Source organism: Meles meles, chromosome 6 (assembly GCF_922984935.1).
Source record: "Meles meles chromosome 6, mMelMel3.1 paternal haplotype, whole genome shotgun sequence".
NCBI classification, from domain to species: Eukaryota; Metazoa; Chordata; class Mammalia; order Carnivora; family Mustelidae; genus Meles; species Meles meles.
In genome coordinates, this window is record NC_060071.1 from 122,086,450 (window position 1) to 122,096,790 (window position 10,341).

A 10,341-nucleotide genomic window follows, 5' to 3' on the forward strand; every position below is an offset into this window, starting at 1 on the left:
GGTCCCTACTACCTTCCAACCAAAGAAGGAGGAGGAAGGGAAAACAGGGAAGTTGGGTGTGCTACTGAGCCGGCTGCTGCTGTTACCAAAGGCAGTGGGTTGCTCCATCCTGTCACACTGATGATAAAGATGAAGAAATAGCCTCAGAGAGTTTAACTGATTTGCCCAACCTAGTAATGAAACAGCTAAAAAAATAGAAGCTAGTAAGTAAAAAAGCAGAAAGCCAGGTCTGTCTGACTCAAAAGCTCATGTTCCCCTCCTGCCATGGATCTTCTCTCTGGAGTAAGGATGGCAGATGGCAGAGGCCCTAGTCACACATCCTGGAAAGTTACACCGGAGCGGGGGTGGGCCTTTGTCAGCCCGAAAGAAAATGGCCTTCTAAGGAGACTGAGTAGCTGGAGCGCTGTCAGGGAGGCCAAGAAACTGTTGGTGTGGAACACAGGGTGGGAGCCCGGGGGTCTCACAGGCTGGGCCTGGCGGGCGAGGTCAGAGCCTGCGAGTAGGAAGCCAGTGCTGGCGTCTGAGGAGGGAGACGTCGGGGAAGTGCTGAACGTCACTGTGTGTGCGGGAAGGGTAAAGGTGAGAAGATTTAGGGAGGGTTTTGGTTTTCTTAAATTGTGTTGTCATTGTTCTTCCGATGTCTTGGCATTTCCCTCCTCAGAACACATATCTTCATGTCGGGTTGCTCCAAGTCAGTAACGGAGGTGTCTTCTCCTCGGCGTCTTCGATCTTCACACTCTCCGTCCATTATTCTCTCAGACATAGTTTTCTGGTACACAAAGTCCAAATTTGCCCAGAGCCTTCTGGTCTCTGGTCACTTCAGAGGAGCCGGGTGTCTTCTCCACTGTTTCTGGGGCTTCGTTCCTTTGTGTTCAGTTGTCCTCAGCCAGGGTTTGTGGAACGCCCACCTACTCGTATCTCCTGCTTTCCCCTTTTGATGTCCTTTTTATTTTCCTGTCTGGGAACGTCCATCTTTTGTGAGAGCCAGTGTGTAAGTGCGGCATCACCATCTTGGCATCATGAGGGTGACCCTGCTTGTCAGACACATGGCCAGGAAAGAGAAATGGCCGAGTCCTTCCAGGTCACGGGGACTTCTCCCTGGGTACACCGCTCCTCCTGAGGGCTGGGCTTGAAACAGAGACCCTCCTCTTTGTGTCCCTTCGAGAGTGAGTAAGAGGCGGTGGTAAGCTGGCTCCTACTGACACCACCACCGTCTCCTCACTGGGTGGCGCTTCCATGGTGTCTGTGCTCGGACACTGTCACCTCGCTCCACCATCCTTGGCCGTCTGTCACCTCCGCAGGCCTGTAAGTCTCTCAGCGAGCAGAGAGAAAACGCTCCAAGAAGTTTAAAGTTTTAGATTTAGTTTCTAATGCACAGACAAGCCTTACTTAGCTTTCCAGTTTTTCTATTGACTTCTTAAAGGGCAAAAACCTTAAACATAAATTTTCAAACACATGGCTACAGTGAAAACAGGTGGTTTTAGAGAATTCATTCCATTTCACGCCACAATGAGAAAAATAAAATGAAAGTGGTAATTCCAACCAAAATAGGAAGGCCTAAATTAAAATGTCTGAAGCCCTTAACCACAGTTAATGTCCTGAGGAAAGGATGTGTGGAACTGAATAAAGAAAAAAAAAAGTTAATGAGGGGTTCTGCTATCTCTCAACTTTCTGTTAACAGTAGTACTCTCTTTTCTGAAGTAGTTGGAATGTCCTTGTTTTGTTCTTCTTGCTCTTTAAATTTTGACTAATAAGCTGTCTCACTTTATTTACAAGGCTTTGAAATGTGTTTGTTGCTTCCGTGATAGAAGAAGGCTAAATAGTCTTTTAAACCCAGTAATGCTAGTTGTCGTATTTGGTAAATTATGCTGATGAAGTTGGTAATGAAATGACTAGCATGGCTTTGACGATGACTTTGGCAGACATTCTCGTTCGTTTCTTTCTTTCTTTCTTTCTTTTTTCCTTAATAGTATACAATGTTGTCAGGGCAAGTTCCATTCCAATCTCATGACAAAAGTTTGACATGCACCAGTGCGGTGGAAATCATGAAGAAAATTAAAAAGGGAGATTTCTCCTTTGAAGGAGAAGCCTGGAAGAATGTATCCCAAGAAGCTAAAGATTTGATCCAAGGTAAGGCTCTGGTGAAATTTTACATTGCGTATGATGTGTAGTGATTGAAGTGGAAGCATACCCATTCATATGTATTTGTTAATTAAGGAATTCATGTGTGTTCTAGAAGGTTTCCGATTACTGAGCCTTATTTTTTTCTTACTGGAACACTATCCCTTAGTAATATTCTCCACATCTGTAAGGTCCACCAGCATCTCATTCTAGTACCTCCAAAGTGAACTGACATGATTTTACTGTCCTTGTCCCAAAAATATGCCCTACGCCATCCCCCTCTTGCACTGCCAGGAAGCCAGAATGGGCGTCACCCCCCACTCCCCCTCTTCCTCACCTTCCACAGCCAGCCACCCAGTCCTGCAGTTCACCGTCCGTCCTCAGCACCCCCTCGTCCCCATTCACATGGCTGCCCCCCAGTTCCTGCCATCCTTTCTCTCCTGAGAGCCCACAGCAGCCTTTTGGTTTGTGTCACTGCCTCGGCCTTTACCTCTCTGTTATCAATCGGCAGTGACCTTCCTCATACCCAGATGTGATCATGCCTCTCTTCTGCTAAAAGTCCTTCAGAGAGGCCCCGTTAGCTTCCGGTCAGACTTGCATATGGGAGCATATGAAATCCAGAACCCTTGAGGAACTGGCCCTGCCTGCCCCTGCCTCCTGTTCCCCTCACGCTGCCTTTGAATTCTTCCCACATGACCATGCTCAGATTCCTGAATGACTTCACACTTGCTCCTTCTAATCCTGGGTCACCCCTCTTCATCGAGCCCACTTGTACTCGTCCCCCAGGACTCATCTTCTGGAAGCCTTCCAGGGTGTCCACACTGCGGTCAGAGATCTCCCCGTGGGTCGCCAACACACTGTGCATGGGGGTGTTTCTCTTGCCTTGTCTCCTGATGCTATCATGGTTGGTTTTTGTCTGTGTGTCTCCTCATGGCTCCTCTTTGGGCCTCCATCTCCGTATCTCTAGCAGCTTACTGCACTTGCTGACTTGTACAAGATGTTCGCACACGAATGACGTGCATCTAGGTACTTCCTGTTCATGTGGAGCTTCCCAGTCACCAATGGGAGTCTTTGAGTTGGATGCCAGTCTCTTCTCAGGAGAAGTCAATTAGCCTACACGGTGGACACAGGCTATTGTGGGCCTGGTCGTTAGCGTTCAGGATTTACTGATGGGTGGAAATGTATATGAAAATGTAATGACCTCTATAGGAGTTTGAATCCTTCTCAAAACCATTGTGTCATGTGGACCTCATTGAAATTTATGTTTAAAACAAATCATGAAATAAAAATACCTTAATTATTCCCATAGGACTCCTCACAGTCGATCCAAATAAGAGGCTTAAAATGTCGGGCTTGAGATATAACGAATGGCTTCAAGACGGCAGTCAGCTGTCCTCAAATCCTCTGATGACTCCAGACATTCTAGGGTCTTCAGGAGCTGCCGTGCAAACCTGTGTGAAAGCAACCTTCCACGTAAGGCCCTGTGCTCCACACATGGCGGGCAGGTTTGAAAAGGAATCAGATGCGTTTACTCCATAACCTCCAAGACACACTCTTAGAAGTACATTTAAAAGAATGTGTTGTTTTCATTCTAGGTGTGTTTTTATAAATCCCTCCATGATAAAAACACATTTATTAACAGAAAGTATGTGGGGGACCCAAGTCACTGCCAACCCACAAAATACTTACTTGACATTCCGGATGAGTTTGTGAGATGAGGCAGTAGTTTGATATTTGAAGAATTGAAAATTTTCAGTGAATGAAAACAATATGCATTATATTGGAACTTTTCTCTCTCAAATAGGCTAAATCATTTTCTTTAAAAGCTATAAATAAACACTAGGAACTAAGGCACATGTGAAAAGTCCATTTACTCAGCCGCCATTTATACCTAACATACCCTCATGACTGTGAGGGGTAGGGAATAAGAGTATGCTCATTCGTGCCAAGCACATGCAAAGGTTTTAAGAGAATTGTATAAGGAATAGACGAGTTAGGGAGAAGTGACGTTCCTCTGAAGGGATTATCTTAAGAAAGGAAAAGGGCTAGCGTTTCTTCTTCAGTTGCAGACATGGATTAAAAATTAATGAATTAGAATATGCTGAGATGTGAAGAGATTAACTGCTAGTTTGTACAAATGATCCCCAACTTCCCAGTGACATTTGATGCAAAGTTATCAAGAGTAACCCCGGTGACACCCAAACTTGAGGCTGAAAGAAGTGGAGACAGGAAACCGTGAGGAGAAAGCCAGGCCGAGCGAGGCAGGTGGAGCTGAGCCTCTCTGTGCAGACGAAGTATCCAAGATACACCCCAATTACCCTGACCTGGAAGTGGAGAGGAGAGCCCTAACAGATCCAGTCTGCTCTGTATGGGGATTTTGTGGTCAGAATTTTAAATCTCAGACACAAAACTAATAAAAGTAATGGGGGTTGAGAGGTTGGTGTGTTTTTTATTGAAAGGTAACACTGACTTCTTCAAAAGATTTATGAGAACCCTAACTCCTGAACAGCCTGGCTGGTTTGATTTACACAGAGCCGTTGAGACGCAAACCATGAGCTTCTGTACCCTGCCAGGAGGTTTGCGAGTGATGGTTTTCAGGACCTTGTTCCCGGAGCAATTTAGAGCTGTGGCTGGTGACGGAAGTTGTCTTCTGCTAGGAGCCTTAGCTGCCAAGAGAACTTCAATTTCTTGATCTTCAGAGGACCTCCCTTTCTTTCTCCCCTAGGCCTTTAACAAATACAAGAGAGAGGGCTTTTGCCTTCAGAATGTCGACAAGGCCCCTTTGGCGAAGAGAAGGAAGATGAAGAAGACCAGCACCAGTACAGAGACACGCAGCAGCTCGAGCGAAAGTTCTCACTCGTCCTCCTCTCACTCCCACGGGAAGACCACGCCCACTAAGACCCTGCAGCCCAGCAACCCCTCAGACCCCAGTAACCCAGATACGCTCTTCCAGTTCTCAGACTGAGTGGCGCAGGGACGGTAGGAATGTCACCAGTGATGACCCATCGCACCTTGAATGCCCTCAGCATGTGCCTGAGGTGATGTCTTACGCTTTTCAAACTGTGTCCTGTTGGTCTTTTTGGAATCTGCCTCTTAGGGAACTTTTTTCAGGAAAACCCAGTTGGTTATCCTTGTCCAAAAGCACTGGACAGAGAATGTTACTGTGAATAGAGCACCTGTTATGACCTAGCATGATGCCAACAGGACTGTTCTGGAAAGAGCAAAGGTGTCTGTCTGTTAATCTAATTAGGGACCTGGTAGGTTTGAGCTGCTCACAGAATGAGTCGAGGGTTTTCCAGATGCCTGCCAGCAAGAGTCACTTGTACTGTGATGGCGATACCTTTTGCTTTGCCTTGTGGACGGCCTGGGTTTTTAAGAGATTTGCACCCCTCGAACAGTGATTTCTCAGAGAAAAAGGTCTGAGGGTCTTCAGAATGATTCTGTAGTGAATTGTGTGTGTGGCAAACGCTTAGTTCTTGAGACAGGATTTTAACTTATTGTCTTTATTTTATGGTTACATATGATGGTAACCTGTAATTATTAATCTTTTTTCTAAAAAGTAAAAAAAAAAAATAAAAAAAATTAAAAGTACAGGAACTTAAGGTCCCATGCTCTGCATTTGGGATCTCTCTGAGATGCATGCTAAGCTACTTATGTTTTTAATTTTGCACTGCTCTTTTCTGGTGATTTGTTTTCATGGTTATTGCAAAATAATAAGGTACAGGTCTCTGTTTTAAGTAATATTGCACTTTATAAGAGAATATGAATAAAGCAAACTATTTTATAAAGTGCACTGTGTAAAGCATATGTACTGCATTTTTGCCAGTTTTTCCATTATCCCCTTTACATTTGCCCTCACATCCCCCTTTCTACCTTGTTTGCGCAAGTGGAATGGGCGTAATCATTAGCCACTTAGGCACCAATGTGCAGAAAATCTAAAGGGAAATTCTATGAAACACTGTGCTTCACATTCGTACACTGTGTTGTCTGCAGCGAGGCATGCCCTCCTGTAGTCGGATATTATGTACATAGTATTTTAGAATCATGACTATGACTTGTCTTGAAATTTTTCTGTTAAATTTTAAATCCAGAAGGCTTATTTTATAAACTTATGCAGAGCACTTTTATTGCTCCAAAGTTCTGAATTCCTGGAGAAAATAAGTGCTATGTGATGAAGACATTTCACTGAAAGTTTGCTGCATTTTCAAATACAATTAATTCATTCCCTATGCAAAAAAAAGAAGTGATAGGATCTGTATGCTGTGTTTTCTTTTAAAGCCATCACACAAAATGGCAGGACTGAGAAAAGTGATCTTTGCTATGTTTACAAGAATCATGCTTAAAAGATGATGTCCGACCTGTTTATTTTATAATTTTTGTTAATGACAACTTCTTGAGCATTGGTTTGGAACTTGGGCATGATATTTATTTATTCCTTTCTTAAGATAATAGCAGCATTAATTTCAATGAGTTATGAATACTAAAAATATTGCGCTCTATGTAATGGTAGCATATTTATTACTAAATCCATGTATATATTAATAGCACAGGCAAAAAATGGCAAATATTAAAATATTTTCAAAATATTATATTATTCTCTTCACATTTTTGTTCACAGTCGTTATTGGAAATAACTTTTTATACTTTTCAGTGGCCCAAATGGCTCCGCCATTGTCATGAATCAGTGAAAGTTTTGTACGCCTTGCTTGTAGTCTTTCATGGTAATGATGGGAAATCTTCACATGAATGATTACCAACCTGTAGCAAATCCACAGAATGTGATTCTGTCCAGGCACAGTGTTACAATGACCAAGAAAATGTCTGTTTATGTCTATAGTTATGTTGAATAGATTTGGAAATGTCTAAGTTAGCTCTTCAGTTCATTTGTTAAACCACGCATCCTGGTAGAAAATACTCGTTGTAAAGTATGAACTGAAGGGAGTTTGCTGTTAATGGAAAATGACCTAGAAAAAGAGTATACTCTAAGGACTGATGATGTCATTGACTCCTGGAGAGTGAAATTGAGGGGTTTCCTTTTCCTTTATTCTCAGTGCCTCTTCTGAAGGACCTGACAGAAAACTGAATGGGTGAAAAGGCAGGCAGGGTAAGAGGAGGATGGAAAGAGAAGGCTAATCCATCACAATGAGGCTCCCGGAATTACCTAGAATGGGCTTTTGGAAGAACCGCAGAAACAGAGTGGTGCCCCCTTTTCAAATGTCTTCATCCTCACCCTACTTGGAAATTCCAGAGAGACAGCTCTGACGCTGAGTCTGCAGCACTTAGACTGTGCGCAAGCTGTTCGTGGCTGGTGACTTGCACTTTGAAATTCACAAAGCTTTCACTGAGTCATAGCAGGAGTAAACTGAAAAATGCTTCATGTGAAAATATTCAGCAAAAGGACTCTTAGTGTTAGGAATGAAAAAGGAGTAGGTCTTAAAAAAAACAAATATATACATTAAATTCTCTTTAAAATACGAATTTTGGAGATAAAGCCAAGTCACCCCTCCCCTTTTTCCCTGACGGATTTTATTTGCAGATAGTTTCTGACCGTCATAAGTCCTGATGCATATATTTTGTGACTACCAGGCCTGACTGAGAGTCAAGCAGGTAATAGAGGAAATACATTTTAAAAGACCAGTTTCTCCTACTTCTTATGCCAGATTTTGTGGCTGACTTAGTTAAATTAGCTATTTTGGAGTTCATGCATTCTTCCCAACCTCTATGAAACAGTGAGTCCGTGAACCCCCTGGAACCGAAAATCAAGCTACCTGGAGTTAATTTCAACATGCTTCTTTGTGTTGGAGTTGCGGAATCATTTACTCATGAAAAAAAATGCTTTTGAATGTTTTTCCATTGCTGCCGATTTCTTAAATAACTGTGTAAAGGCCGCGTGTAAATTACAAGGTAAGTTATTTTAAGGAAGACTATAAGGATGGTAGTAGCTATTTTGCTATGAGGGAGTTTCTTTTATATCTCACTTTACGTTTTGTTTTTTTTTTTTTAAGTGTACAATTGCTTGTCTACTTATTTCCCCTGCCCCCATTTCAGATGCTGTTATTGTCATATTTACGAGGATCAGGGTACCTCAGAATGGTGAAAATCTCTACATTACTGGCCGTGTTTGTGCCTTCGACTGCCTGATTACTTTAAGTTTGCTCCTGGTGGCCAATAATAAGAACAGGATTTGGGTACTCGTTTTATCACACTTGTAATATTCTTTAAGATCTAAATAAAGAAGTTAAATTCTGATATGCCACTTACACTATATCAGAATAATTGTCTTATATATGAGTTATCGTAACATAATGAAATGTCATACAATCATATGACTTTAGGCGCCTCCGATGTCCTTCACTATGACACCTGACTTCTGGCCTGTCATCACTTCTGTCCCCTCCATGAATGCCCATCTGTACTCGATACCATTGCCTGGCACTAAAAAGATTGTAGCAGGCACTCACAAAATTTTGAATTTAAATGCAAGTCATTCTAAAACTCAAAGAAAGGGAAAGTAATCAAAAGATAACACAAGAAGTATGCATAAATAAATATTTTAAATCTCATCTACCCAAAGAAATAGCTGCTACAGCAACTTAGAGGTTTTCTTCGCTGTTTGGTTAAGTGACTTTCCTCCAAAGTTGTGACATTCTTTGGGGAGAATATTTTTCTTGAGAGCGGTTATTTAAATCATGTGTGTATGAGGACAACATGTCTTTTCAAGGGGGTAGTATTCTCCATCCTAAGAACCTGGGGCTGGCTCCGTTTTACTTCTCGTCTTCAGCATTTCTTCCTTTTGAGCTTTCTTTCAAGATCTCGCATCTGAGCCCTGTCATTTGGCCTCTCAGCTCTCTGTTACGTTAACTCAGTAAATGATGCCTCGGTTCCCCAAGGGCGTTGTCCACCTTCTCCTTCATGAAATCGTGAACAAAGCAGGTGCCAATATTTTTTTTTACTAGTAGACAGAAAAGGAGTACGAAAACAAGTATCTCCCAGTTCCATCTGTCTTGGCTTGTTTGCACTCATCCAAATAGGTCCTGCTGACTGCCAGCCATTTCCTTTCCACGATGACTTCCGACCACATGGTTAAGAAGCTTGGTATTTTGCGTCTAGAAGGCTTGGATGAAAAGACAGGATTCTTGGTAGTTACTCATCAGGCTTCATTTTCCTGGCGTATTTCTGCAGGGATGGGTGGAAGGACATTTTGTGATATTTTTCTCGTTGGAGTGCTACTTCGGTTATGAAGAGTTGAATGCTTCAGATAGGTCAAGTTGGTATTTACCACAGCAACTTCTCTGGAGCCCAGACGACTGGGAGGATACTCAGCCTCGTGTCATTTCCATTATTCTTTTCCATTGCTTTGCAATTTTAATTTGCATGGGTTTATAAAATTGGTCTCTTCTCAAAAACAAATTCCAGTTTCCTCCTTGTTCCTTCCCCTAGGGAGGAGTTTTTATCTTTTCATTGATGTTTTACAGCCCTCTACTAAGAGGGGCACCTGGGTGGCACAGTCAGTTGAACTTCCAATTCTTGATTTCAGCTCAGGTCATGATTTCAGGGTCATGAGATCAAGCCCCATGTCAGACTCTGCATTGAGCAGGGATCTGCTTGAGATTCTCTCCCACCACCCCCCATGCTGCACACACACACACTCTCTCTCTCTCAAAAAGAAAATAGAACAAAAAAATGTCATGACTTAGAAAAGGAAATTTAAGTATGACCAGAATACTATAGATTTATTTTTCTACCATTTCTGCTTATTAGGTAATTGGGAAAACCATTGTTTCTCTTGTTTTCTTTGTTTAAAATCCATCTAGGTTAACGAACTTGACATTCTTTTTTTTTTTTTTAAAGATTTTATTTTGTTTATTTGACAGAGAGAGAGATCACAAGTAGGCAGAGAGGCAGGCAGAGAAAGAGGAGGAAGCAGGCTCCCTGCGGAGCAGAGAGCCCGATGCGGGGCTCGATCCCAGGACCCTGAGATCATGACCCGAGCCGAAGGCAGCGGCCTAATCCACTGAGCCACCCAGGCACCCCACGAACTTGACATTCTTAACTGAAGTTTTATTTTTAACTCTCTAAAAGGCTGGTCATGGAAAATGTGCACTGTTGTGTTGAAAGGATGTGTGACAATTATCCTCATGAAAGACTTGCTGGCTGTGTAGACGTTTGAGCATTCATAACAGTTTATTTTAGGTACCACAGTGCTGGCCTATTTGCTTA

The 10,341-nt window shown here is 42.6% G+C and overlaps 1 protein-coding gene across 1 annotated transcript in view; it reads left to right on the forward strand.

Annotated features, from left to right (window-relative positions):
• Positions 1-6,710, forward strand: part of RPS6KA5 (ribosomal protein S6 kinase A5) — a 179,092-nt gene extending 172,382 nt beyond the window's left edge. Inside the window, exons 15-17 of the mRNA XM_046007694.1 lie at positions 1,971-2,130; positions 3,431-3,594; positions 4,847-6,710. Coding sequence (XP_045863650.1) covers positions 1,971-2,130; positions 3,431-3,594; positions 4,847-5,086 — 564 coding nt within the window. The 3' untranslated portion in view covers positions 5,087-6,710. The remainder of the gene's footprint in view (positions 1-1,970; positions 2,131-3,430; positions 3,595-4,846) is intronic.
• The last annotated feature ends 3,631 nt before the right edge of the window (positions 6,711-10,341 follow it).